This window comes from Gouania willdenowi, chromosome 22 (genome assembly GCF_900634775.1).
Source record: "Gouania willdenowi chromosome 22, fGouWil2.1, whole genome shotgun sequence".
Classification (NCBI taxonomy): Eukaryota; Metazoa; Chordata; class Actinopteri; order Blenniiformes; family Gobiesocidae; genus Gouania; species Gouania willdenowi.
In genome coordinates, this window is record NC_041065.1 from 8,922,008 (window position 1) to 8,935,608 (window position 13,601).

The 13,601-nt window shown below is 37.7% G+C and overlaps 1 protein-coding gene across 1 annotated transcript; it reads left to right on the forward strand.

Annotated features, from left to right (window-relative positions):
• Window positions 1-1,188: 1,188 nt before the first annotated feature.
• Window positions 1,189-8,845, forward strand: slc2a1c (solute carrier family 2 member 1c). The gene is made up of 11 exons (XM_028438106.1): window positions 1,189-1,492; window positions 1,757-1,819; window positions 2,083-2,181; window positions 3,290-3,450; window positions 3,530-3,770; window positions 5,218-5,380; window positions 5,575-5,759; window positions 6,671-6,772; window positions 6,850-6,951; window positions 7,088-7,291; window positions 8,666-8,845. The coding sequence occupies exons 2-11, from the start codon at window positions 1,814-1,816 to the stop codon at window positions 8,843-8,845; spliced, it is 1,443 nt and encodes a 480-aa protein (XP_028293907.1). The 5' UTR covers window positions 1,189-1,492; window positions 1,757-1,813.
• The last annotated feature ends 4,756 nt before the right edge of the window (window positions 8,846-13,601 follow it).

Genomic DNA, 13,601 nt, shown 5'->3' on the forward strand with positions numbered 1-13,601 from the left:
TTTTATTAAAGTGGTTGGAGATTGGATTTTTATTCAACAAGTCAGACTTAAAAACCTGATGTTGTTTCCCATCTGAAGTACACCACATCACAAAAAACTTTCATCCGAGAATTTTGCTGGCATTAGGCTTCTGTGAAAGATAATATGTGTGAATTGTGGGTAGTCTTCAAACTCCATGATTGCTTCTTCTCTAAGGCCCGTCATGTGTCCCATGTCCCCTGTGTCCAGTTTCCAGTACTCGCTTCCTGGAATTCCTTCCTCGCTAGTATGGCTCTTTTCTTTTTCAGTGGTGTAACCAGGTCAGTAGAAGCTAGCCACCTGACTCAGTAACTGAGGGATCAGGAGTTCTTCTTTTCACCTCTTCCTTCATACATTTTTTCTCCTCTCTAATCTGTTTACTTTTTTCTGAAAAGTAGTTGTTCTTTGAGTCTGTCATCACAGACTGTACTTCTTCTTAAGATATCAGCTTTATGACCTTTCTTCATTTGATTTGGAGATACAAAGAGAGTTTCTCTGCATGTAGATGTGTCATTTTCTTCTTCACCTTCTTGCTCTTGCCTTCCACTTTGGCCCGAGTTGACCCAAGGACCGAAGATTTGAGTAGAAATCCCCCAGATTTCAGGATTCAGTCTTTCATAGAGCCACCTGTGTTATATAACCTGCAGGACGTTCTCCAATTTTAACTCTTGTGGTTGCAACCTTCTCTCTCCTTGACATTTAGAGACATTTACAGACATTTAGACTTTTTTAAAAATAAAAAAAAGCTACAAATTTGAAAATAAAGTTCTTTTTTAAGGATTATTTTTAATATGATATTGTCATCTGTCAATTCTGCTGCTAGTCTGTATGTAAAACATTGTGAGTGAGTCTGCAAACAGCCTCTGAGAACGTTTAGCGTGAAGCCCTATGACGTGAGTTCCTCGAAACTAGAGATACATGAAGTTTAAAGGTCAAGGGCCACCACACAAACACGCACACACTCTCACTCACTTACACACGCACACGCACATGCATGAAAAAAAAAAAACTGTGTTTTTAGCACTGACCTGGGAACATTGTTGATGCTTTTTTACTTATCCTGAGGTTTTGATTGACAGATTCAGGATCAGTCAAACCTTAGCCTGTGGATCAGCTGCTTTATAAGAACCAGAAGAGGCCCTTAGCTCACATTCTGTCAGATCTGCCCGAAATTCACCAGCTGAGTGTGACTTCAACATCGGGCTCCCTCATCTTTATACACGTGTGTCCAGCTATACACAGTGACTAGTAAAACTCAGGGATGAAGACGGATCATAGTGCACTCCTTAGGGATAGTGGTGAGGAACCATTTTACTATGAGGAACTTTTAAGAAAATGTTGATATCAACATGAGGGCTTACTTTTGACTTTATTGGAGCAAATATTAAAGAACATCTGGCTGGACTTTACTGTTCCTTTTATGTTCTCGTTGCTTTGGAACAAAAAGAGAAAACTGTGTTACTTCAATACTCAGGTAAGTCAGCCAATAAAGGAGCCAATGCTTTTAACAGGAAAGAGGGATTTGGAACATTTGCTAGTGTTATAGCACTATCCTAAAGCCAGTTAGGATTAAGGGGATTGTTAAAAATTCAACATTTTCTTAACTCTTAACACTTTTTATCTACATTTTTTTTTACTTAAGTCATGTTTTTAACAATATGTGTAAAGTAATGTATGTATAATTAATCAATCTTTGAGTAAGTAATGCAATCTTACTGTATCATCATCATTTTTTCAGACTACAAATAAAGAGGACAATAAATGCACCTGCATCCTTTAGGAGTGACCCGAACAAATGGAGGTGTGTACCCTCTAACCTTCTTCTTGGAATAATTTGGTTTCAAAATGAAAAAAACATCAGTGTTTCAGAATTTTGGTTAATTGTCTATAGTCATCTTAAAGGGTACTGACAAAGTCCTAAAAATCATTAAAGACAGCAGGGCCTATAGGATTGTACTGTATATTCAATGCTCCAACAGAGTCCTGCATGTGTTCATTCTCTGTAAAAGGTAAAGCAAGTACAAAAATGAGTGAATGATAATGTCTACATGGTGGTTGTTGCAGAGCCATCTGACAGCCACACTCCTGATCTCCATCTTAGCAGCTGTCCTTGGATCTCTGCAGATTGGCTACCACACAGGCAACATCAATGCTCCTGCAAAGGTGAGCAAGTCCATGTCCAGAGAAGAAACATAGCAAAAGAGTGTGAAGCAGACTGTGGTTTTAACCAGATACACTACAGTATTGTAGCCATTGAAGCACAAGGCAGCGAGGACAGCTTATTTTTCACACAACTTAGAACACTTCAGAACATGGGCTAACAAAGGGTACAATTCTACATTAAAGTGGTAAAGAGAACGCAACTGTGTACTTCCCACACTCCCTTGCAGCCGGCCTCCTCCCCACGGCTGCCACAGTATGTCTACTGGCAGTCAACAGAAGACAATGGAACACATTCGTGCATTAAACTTAGACATCGGCTTAATTTGCTAGCTCCTAAACAACTAGAGATAATTCAGTTTTTACATGGGATTTTTTGAGGTTGAAATACATTTTTGTTGTTGTGAAAGGTCTTTTATGAATATTCTGCACAAGAGTGAAAAGTAATGCTTTATTTTTGTCGTGAGGGGGTAACCCACGGATTTTAGGTCATTTTATTATTCAAAAAAGAAAAATCATGACTTTGGCATACAGGGGATTGAATGCTTTGTGTTTGCTTACTTCTCACATGATTCTGTTACTACATGTTTAGGAATCTATCCTAGTTACTTAGTTTAGTTACTTTCTGCTTGTAGACAGGGAAGAAAAAAAAAAAAACAAGACTAATGAGACTCTTAAAATGAAATGAATGCAAAGAAAATAATTAAACGTCCAACAAAACTGTAGCAATAGAGTGTCTCTTGAAGCTGTTGGAGATTATTTTTTCAATAAAGATAAAAACATAGTGTTTGCCTCATAGATCAATAAATTAAAGATAATTTGCTCGAAAAAAAAGATGAAAAAGGTTGAAATTGCTGTCAACATCAAGTCAATACAATCTTGAGACACAGGAGAAAAGTTAACAGCTCAAAATTCTCCTAACATTACTGGCTCAGCTCCAGATCAAATTTTCTTTATTTAAGCACCAAAACTTGACTACTTTTGTTCCTGTGTCCTTTCAAGACAACTTTCTTTCTGCCAATGAAGCATTTCCAACATTTTGAGATGTTCATAAAAGCAGCAACGTTCTTTTATCACATGTTCTTTACATTGTTTCTCTGAACTCCTTCAGATCATTGAAGAATTCTTCAACCACACGTGGAGATCCAGACATAATGCGTCCATGCCAGACCACAGCCTCACTCTCCTGTGGTCACTCTCTGTCAGCATTAAGGACTTTGGGGCTTTGCTCGGCTCACTGGGAGTCAAATACTTGGCAGATACCTATGGCAGGTAACAAAGACCCCCATCAAGTCATTCCTGCAGAATGTTTATAAGTTTATCTTTATGTATTGAATACTTTCTCTTTCAGGCGTAACTCCATCTTGATAGTAAACTGTCTGTCTGTGGTGGGAGCTTGTTTGATGTTCTTGTCCAAAGCCAGCGAGTCCTTTGAGGTTCTTATTCTGGGTCGCTTGGTGTTTGGTCTGTTCTGTGGTCTGGTGATGAGTCTGAACCCACTCTATATCCAAGAAGTTTCCCCCACAAACCTGAGAGGTGCCTTTGCAACTCTCAACCAGGTGTCCTTCGCCTCGGGCATCCTGATGGGAATGGTGAGACCAGATGCTTTGCTTGGAGTTAGTAAGTGCCAGGTTGGAAGGTTTTCTGCCTGCTATAAACTACAATCCACTAGCACTAGGATTAGTAAGGACTACCCAAAGAAGGCTTGAAAACACTTTTAAAATTTGTTTTCAAAATATGCATCCTTTTCCTGCCCAGTGGCTTTAATGAAGAGAGAAAAATCCATCTGCCCATAGTTTGACTTTACTTTAGCACACAATTTTACTTTTAAAGCATACTGCACAGAATTACATATGAACTTATTACCTGTTAAAAAAAATCAAACAGCAAACATTTTGCTTAAAAACAAACAAAAACAAACAAGCAACACTTCTTTATTAAGACAAATGTCAGTTTTTAAGTAGTTTGGAAAAATGTAAATATTGAACAAAATAAATAATACAAATATGTCATAGGCTATATAAAAGGCACAGTGCCATCCACCAGGGATTTGAGCAGACTTATTATTATTATTATTATAATAATAATAATAATAATAATAATAATAATAATAATAATAATAATTGCATTTTATAAAATCTTTTGTCATGGACGAGTAGGAAGTCAAGTCTTCCCAAATCAATGGGCTCAAGTCTGACTTAAGTCACGAGTCATTTGTTTTCAAGTCTAAGCCTAGTTGCAAGTCCTTAGTCTAATGCTGCGTTCACTGCTGCCAGTTTGATTAGCAGCTAATGCTATCCTAGCTCAGTGCCGACTTTCGAAGATGAAAACTACAGAGAGAACTTTTACCTGCTACTACCACCTCCTCACTGATTCTCCTCCACACCAAATCCTTCCTAGTCCGGTCCCGGTTATAAAGGCTGTGTCATACAGCTCCAGGTGGTCACACACAGCTTCTACTCCATGGTTGAATGGGTGAACAGACCGGTGTCCGTGTTGATGGCCTGATGTCATCATCAACAAAGACTTTGATGGGCTTTCGTCATGCGAAACAGTCGCAGGAGTTCAATATTTTCAATTCTTGCAAATGTGCGAACATAACAAAAAATCGGGAGCACGCTCTCACGGCCGACACTCTTGATGCGCGGATCGGCACACAGGAAAGATTTTGTCTCTGGGCCTCATCTTTCCATTGACTTTGTATGTAATTTTGTGACGCATTCGGTGTGAACGCAGCATAAATCTAAAGTCATCGAATTGGTGACTCGAGTCCAAGTCATGTAACTCTTGTCCACACCAACATTTAGGAGTAAAAATGGAATGTGAATCAATGGAAATGGATCATAAGCTGGAAATTATTAAACATTCATTGTGTAATAACTGTTAAAATAGTCTAATACAGTAGCTGATTATAAATGCTACTACTAAAGTGTAATACTTTATTTTAGAAAATTTTTATTTGTTTTTTTCACAAGTTGCTTTATGTTTCTAGTTTGACTGCAGTGTAAAATCTAAATGCTGCTGTGTTTTCTCTCATAGGTTGCGGGTTTGGAGACTTTGTTGGGCACAGAGCATAACTGGGCCATGATGCTGTCCCTGTCTCTCATCCCCGCCCTGCTTCAGTACCTGCTGCTCCCTTTCTGCCCTGAGAGCCCTCGTTTCCTGCTCATCAACAGGGGAGTGGAGGACAAGGCACAAACTGGTGAGTGTCACTGTGCGTTAATGTTCACCTCACAGCATTGATCGTGTTAATGTCCAGCTTGACCATGAAGTCAATAAATGTCAACATTTTATTTCATTTCATTGTTGTTCTTTGAGCTCATTCCATCCTCTGAGTTATCACTCTTCCTTAGCTCTGTAGAAAAGATGCTGCCAGTTGTTCTTTGTCCTTTGCAGCTCTGCTGAGGCTGAGAGGAAATGTAGACAAAGTCCAGACTGAGCTGGAGGAGATGAAGGAGGAGGCGGCTCACACTCAGAGCGCCGTCACCATTCACGACTTCTTCAGGAAACGCAGCTACAGACAACCAATCATCATTGTCCTCATTGTCAACTTGGGAAGCCAGTTGTCTGGATTTAACGCAGTAAACAAAAACTTTTCTTCATTAAAGTTGATTGAGTTATGAGGTGCCGATTGTAAAGTTGTGCATGCCAATAAAAAAAAACAGAGCAACTTTTGCAACATTTTGCAATGAACGTCATTTAAAAAGCGTAAGTGATTTTTTGTATGTTCGCTTTGACCAGATTTACAGCAATATTTGTGAAATTTGTGATACATTTTTTTTCTTGTAAAAACATTTAAATGTTAGATCTAAATATAAATGATAAATCTAGATGCGAAATATTAAATCGAAATGTTAAATATAAATCTTAAATGTTAGATGTTAAATTTAAATCTATTGCGTCAATGAGTTTTTTATTTTGGTACTTCCAGTGAATTTGCATATTAGCTCAATATTTAGTTTTATATGTGACAATTGGATTTAACATTTAGATTGAACATTTAACATTTACATTTAACATTTATACTTAAATGTAATATTTATACTTAAATTTAACATTTATACTTACATTTAACATTTATATTTAGATTCAACATTTAGATTTAGATTTAACATTTAACATTTAGATTTGATATTTAACATTTACAATTACATTGATAGCATATTTTTACGAGAAAAGTAAACAAATATTCCTGTAAATCTGGTCAAAATTAAAAAAATAAAATATTGCGAAAATTTACTGTTTATTTTAGCATGCACAACTTTACAATAATCACCCCATAGAGTTCACCTTTTTATTATAATCTGTCCATTCTGACCTGTAATAAGGACATGTGTTGTCTTTTTATCTTAATCCAATTCATCTTATGCTGATTTATGTTGTGATATCTTCTGTTATTTTACTATCATACACCACATTTACTTAATCTGTCCAGTTTTCCAATTAGGATGTCCAAGTTGTTATCTCTAACAAATGTTATTTCCTCCAACAGATAATCAACTATTCAACCAAAATGTTCCAGGCCAAATTTGATGAAGCTAAATATCTAACTCTGGGTGTTGGTGCCGTCAATGTAACCTTCACTTTGGTTGCAGTAAGTAATGTTTCTGCCACAGATTGTTTCCTTTTGAGGCAACACATTACGCAATCACATCACTTTTCTGTGCCTAGTTCTTCCTGATGGAGAGGGCAGGGAGGAGGAAGCTGCTCCTGACTGGTTTTATCTCCATAGCTGTGTGCAACTTACTCATGACCATTGTTGATTCTGTGCTGGTAAGTTTACATTAGAGTGTAATGGTTGTCTAGAATCAAATGTCTATCGTTTTTACATTTGGGTGTTAATGTTAATATAAAATGTGTGTAAAGCCTCCACATGATTTTTGGTGAAACTTCTAATCCTTTTTTAAAGCATCTGGTTCCTGAGCTGAGGAGCCTGCAGGTGCTGCTGGTTTTCTGCCTGATCTCAGCCTATGAGCTCGGTCCAGGGCCCATCAGCTGGTTCATTGCTGCTGAGCTGTTCGACCAGCCCAGCAGACCCATTGCCATGGCCTTCACCAGTATGCTCAACTGGGGAGGGAAGTTTGTTCTGGCGCTTCTATTTCCACCATTACTGGTACGTTGCTTCAGTTACTTGCAGTGCTTAATTTGTAAATCATCAGGTCCCTGAGCAAACGCAGGGTGTTGTTCCGGCACTAAGAGAGAGACAAACATTTAACAAAATACATTTTTTATAGCGCCTTTTGCTAACTAAATGGGCCAATGATATCACGTGAACACAAACAACCAATCAGCGTTAAAGAAGCACAGACACCTGTTACAGAGCATCCGTCTCTCACTCTGAGTGACAGTTGTCAAAATCTGCCGTGTTTCAGCAACAAGGACAGCGCTGACAGAGAAACTATTTTTGCGCAAAATCACCCGAGTAGCGTGGGGGCAAGGCTTGATTTTCCACTTTCTTCCCCACATTCGCGCTGTGTGTCTACAATCCATTTTGTGTTTACACCACAAAGTGTGGAAGGGGTATCAATACCTTGATGGAGTTTGAAAATGAGAAGCGCGCAATTATTTTTTCTGGAGTTATTGCCCTTGTTCCGTTTTTTTTACTCTGTTCGAGGTATCTTCAAAGGGGACAGCTTTTCTTCTGAAACCATTTAAGGATAGGATAACCAAATTCGGCGTGTGGTTTCAGGGTATCAATACCTTGATGGAGTTTGAAAATGAGAAGTGCGCAGATATTTTTCCTGGACTTATTGCCCTTGTGCCTTTTTTTATCTTCAAAGTGGACAGCTTTTCTTAGAAACCGTTAAAGATAGTTTGTAATTTTATATTCTGATGTGATAATATTTTCTTATGTATACATCTAAGTTCTTAAATTTAGGACATAAGTGCCGGTGAAAATCTGGGAGGTGCCAGATCCTGCTCCGGCAAGATCCAGCCCAAATTAAGCTCTGGTAACACTCAACTAAATCCTTTCAAATCTGATTGACCGGTTTTCATAGTTATTCTCCTAGTTAACTTTTATTTGTTGATACAGAATGGCTGCCATCCAAAACCCAATGCCAGAGGAAAAAAAAAAAAATGGTAACATTTTACTTGAAGTTTTATAAATAAAGGCTGACATTATGCTTTCATTATCATGACATGACACCTGTCATTAGCATGAATAAGGTGTCATGAAGGCTGTCATTAAGTGTCCTTCATTTATTACCCTAACCCTAACGAACCCTACTAGATCCCTCCACATAACCCAAAAATGCCAACATAGCTCTAAAGGTGTCATAATTTAGCGAAAGGTGTCATCATTTAGGGAACAACACTTAAAGCCTTTAAAATGTTGCACAACACATGTTTATTATTCAGTTCAATTTTATTCAACTTTATTTATATAGTGCAAATTACAACAAAGTCATCTATTCTGTGATAAACTACAAAGTGATTCTGGTGTTGGCACTTCAGTGTTTTCCCTTTTTGTCTCCCTCACAAACAGAAAATCCTCGGTGCCTATGTTTACCTCCTCTTCATGATGGTGGCGCTGCTTGCCTTCATTCTGACCTGGATTCGCCTGCCAGAGACCAAAGGTCGCACTTTTGATGACATTGCAGAGGAGTTCAGAGGAGCAGAGGGCATCCCTCTGAACAATAAATTCCATTTTAACACATTCACCTAAAGAACTTTCTGCTGTGAAGATATTCAGGCCAAATATAATCATTTGAAATGGTCAAGTAAAACATTATAATAAACGTGGTTTTATATCGTTGTGGGCCTTTCATTTTACACTGATGAATTTGTTTTGTATATAAATAAAGAAAAAAAAAAAAATTATCAAACACAAAAACTCACTCCAACTATTCAGATTTTAAATTCAAAAATCTATCAGTAGTAAAATAAAAACATTGTTAACTGATAAAATATTGTGACGTGCTAAAAAATTTACTTTATTTTAGGTTAATTGAAAAAAAAAAAAAAAAGACATCTTAACACATTAATGAAATCTAAAATTGGAGCATAGCCAAATAAAAATGATATTTTTGATTAGTTAATTTCATTTTAGTTAATTTCATTGAATAAAATCAAATTTTGGCACTTTGTATATATATATATAAAATATGTAGCTACAAAATGTAACTGATAAGTTCAAATCAATTACAATTTTTCTGGTATTTAGTTCATGTCTATGAATATACAAACAGTTACATCTGACACTCTCATTTATCTTGACACCGACTACATTTTTTTATGAACCTGGGTGGACTGGTATCTGGTACAGGTTTAGGAAACCTTTTTGCCATTACTATGCAAATTATCATATCTTACTGTACAGGATAGGCTTCATGTCTGAATTGCTCAAACCAAACAGTGCTAAGAAAAAAACCCAATAATAATTACTACTTAGTTATTAAAGAGTTGTGAGTTGTTGTGCCGTGTGCTAAGTAATTTTTTTCGCTGAAAATTTTCAGCTGATTGTGTGATGAATAATATTAACCCAATGTTTTCTGACAAAAGCTCATGCTTACGTTGACGAGACAATAACATAATATCAACTAACGAAATAAGTGTTGTAGAAAAAACGCCTCCTATAGGAGTTCAGGTGTACTGTCATTATGAATGTGATAAATCAAATCTGCAGCAGGTTAATTTTAACTTCATATTTTAGTCAGTTGGGGGTTAAGGTTAGGACCACTTGCTGTAGGTAAAAATCTGAGTGCAACAAAAGATGATTCTTGTATTTTTAAGAAGAAAATCCTGGTATAAAAAACACCCACACACACACACACACACACAAAGGTACTAAATCTAAGACTACGGTTGGCAGCTTTAAACTGTGAGAAGAAGCCAGAGAATCTCCACTTAACCAGTCCGTCACAGGGTAATACACACACACACACACACTCTACAGGCAATCTATTTTTAGGACTGTGGGAGGATGCTAGAGTACCTGAATAAAACCCACGCATTCACGGGCAAAACATGCAAACTCCACACAGACAGTACACAAGTGTCCGCCTCAGGGCTTGAACCCAGACCCTTCTTGCTGTGAAAACATCATGTCCTGTCTCCCACTCACATTGGACCTACATCAGTTTGTATACAGAGCTAACAGATCGACACAGGCACGCCATTGGCCACATTTACAAAGGAGCTTTAATTCCTTTTTAAAGCAGAATAAAAGTTAATTCCTCTTTAAACTGACCATGTAAACACTTAATTCCTAATGCTAATTTAGTTCAACTTAAATCCAAATAAAATGGGTGGTTTATTCAAATTTTAATTCCAAATTAGATAATTCCTCTGTCTTGTAAATGCTTAACTTGCTTATTTTTGCTTTAAGTTATTTCGGGTCGTTCTGTGCGTGCGCGATTTGCAGCAATTATTGTGTTATTGTCAAGCTGCTGTTTCAAAACTACAATCAAACAGCAGGGGGTTATGCTAGGCTGCTCTTTGTTGACTCTCGCTCTGCCTTTTTAAACAATACTACTGGACAGACTGGCAGTAAAATTATTGTCTCCACAAGGGTCATTTCTGTACACATTGTACACGTATGACTGCGTCCCACCTTGACAACACCGTCATTATATTTGAACCGTGGTGGGTGTCATCTCTGGTGGCGATGAGATGGCATACACAGGGATGAGTTCCAGAGGTTGGTGGGGTGGTGTGCAGACAACAACTTGGTCCTTCACACAAAGAAGACCTCAGGAGGTGGAAGTCTGACCTACAACCCATCACCATCAATGGGGAGTGTGTGGAGTTCCTTTGGAGCTCCATACACGACAATAGTTGTGAAGAAGGCCCAACATCATCTCCACTTTCTGAGGATCATCAGGAGTGTCAACCTGAGGAGGGAGCTGCTGACCAATGACCATCTTCTACTGCTACTTCATTGAGATCGTACTGGTATCACTGCATCTCTGTGTGGTTCACCAGCTGCATCGGCAATACAAATAGTCACTAACGCCTGTAAAAAAAATAATAAGTTGGACACCTTCTCTCCTCCCTGAGGGATTGTTACAGCACCCGTTGTCTCAAAAGACCACAAACACAGGACATCAGGTGTTGAAGCTGCTGCACCTTATGTAGGACAATACCCAAATGTTCGTTGTACACTGTGGAATGACAAAAAAGGTTCTAAATCTAAGCACTGCTCCATCAGACACTCCTTGGTTCTTAGTGTCAATTTTTCACTTCCCAGAGTAAACCTGCTCAAAGAGATCAATAATGTTTAGCGGACAGGAAGTGGACTCTTCTTGAGAAACAGACGGATGATTGGTGTGATGTTGGATAGTGATGGGTGGAGTCTATTCAGATATCAGCTGTGTAAGAGTTTGTTTAAACGTAAATAAAAATACCCTCATTATGGATCAAGTTTGGCCAGATGATTCTGTCCCTGTGTGTTCTTGTGGAGGTTGAAGGATGGAGATGGTGGAGCTTTGGACCCAGGCAGGCAAGAGAAATTAATTCAACAGAAGTACAATTATTGAGCAAAAAATAAATGAAAAACCAACAAAATCAAGCAGATTACAAACAGTTGATTAAAAAACAAAACAAATCAAAGACTGACCAAAAATAACCAAATGATGATCAACACAGACAGAAAAACATGATGTACAACAATGTTGATGTAAAGTTACTCACTCCAAATGTGTGCTGTAGGGGGGAGTCAAGCACTGCTGAAAATGATCCCACCTCACTGATACCATTGGTTTGAAGCAGACCTGGATGACAGCACTTTATTTCTGTTCTCTTATTATTTCTCTACAACAGCATCATACACAGCCAGTCTCTGTCCAGTACAGTATGGATAACATCTGCTTTATGATGTTAATACTTTTATTGTGGACTTCAGGTAACACATGGGCCAATCAGATTGCCTTTTAAGTCAAGGTCTTGCATGTTTGTCACTAACTTGTTCTGTAAAACACACACAGGTGCCCTAGCTGGAAGTGAAGTCAATCAGACGTCTGTCCTGTGGACAACAAGGGGCCAGAATGCCACCATGGACTGCAGACACAACATGGGAACATCCTACTACCAGATGTACTGGTACAGACAGCTGCCCATGAAAACCATGGAACAAATTGTTTTTACAAGAACCGGATCAAAAGATCACGACTTTGGAACCTTCAGCACTGAGAAATTTGCAGCGACAAAGACTGTTGCTGAACATGGGACATTCACAGTAAAACATGTGGAGCCAGGAGATGAAGGCTTATATTTCTGTGCTGTGAGTGCACAGTAACACAGTTAAATATAACCACTGAACAAAAACCCTTGGCTCTGTCTCCCCCAGTAAAACCAGTCCTCTAACACTCCCAGCAGCTGCTCTTCCTTTCCATCCTGTGATGGTTTATCTATTCAAAAGTAAATTTGGCAACACAGTCATCAATGGTGCTTCATCACAACAAGAAACTTTTTTATGTGCTGAAACTCTTTTTCTCATGCCTGCTTCTTCTCCACTTGCATGTGTACATCATAGCGGCAATTGTGTAAATGTATAAAATATATAAATATGCAATATGCACTGAAATATTGGAAATTAATAATTCTTTGAGATTGATTTGGCACACACTGTGCCAAGACAGTGTTACAACAACTAAATTGTAACTAGTGAGAAAGCTGTGTGGATACCAGTGTTAATTTTTGACATTAAAATTTGATTTAATTTATGTTCCTAGTGAAAAACTAATGAACAATAAATGATTATAAGACACAGAGGCAAGCTACAATGACCTCATGTAAAATATTTTCAATATCCGTGAATGGTGTTAATAATCCAAACTTGGGGTTCAAAATAAATATGAATGAGTCGTATAAAAAAAAAAATTGTTTTATATCCCAAGTAATCTTTATACTATAAATTTAAGCAAATATCATATTTTTGCTTTCATACCCACATGTAATTATGGGCCAATGAATGTTAGTTAAACAAGTTAAAAAAAAGATTTTAAGAGACTGTCACCCAAGAACCAATGCATATATGTGATTAATCATTAGTGATGTAAACAGTCTATGTTCATAGCTCAAAGCTGATACAATTACAGGGAGCTAAAGCACATGCTAAGTTGTTTATTGAAGGCACAAAGAGGATCGAGCCACAAACCCAGAAAAACTTTTTTTAATTTTGAGGTGCTGGCATGTCCACTAGATAGGATGTATAGCAGATGTGTTTGTATATTCTGAGAGAGTAGGTGGAGCTGTATTAGTATACAAGATTTTAGTTTCCTGTGTGGTGTAATTTTTGAGACATTAGAAGCTGAAAAGGATGCATGAAAATTGGCTCATTCACCTCTCCCTAAATGTCCATATCTCAAAAACTGTTCATCTGATCAAACTAAAAATGTACAGTGTGTCAATTTAATTATTAAGTAACATGTGGTAAAAAATTCAGATTTGTTTGAGACCAAAGTGCGTGGGCCATTTGTTGA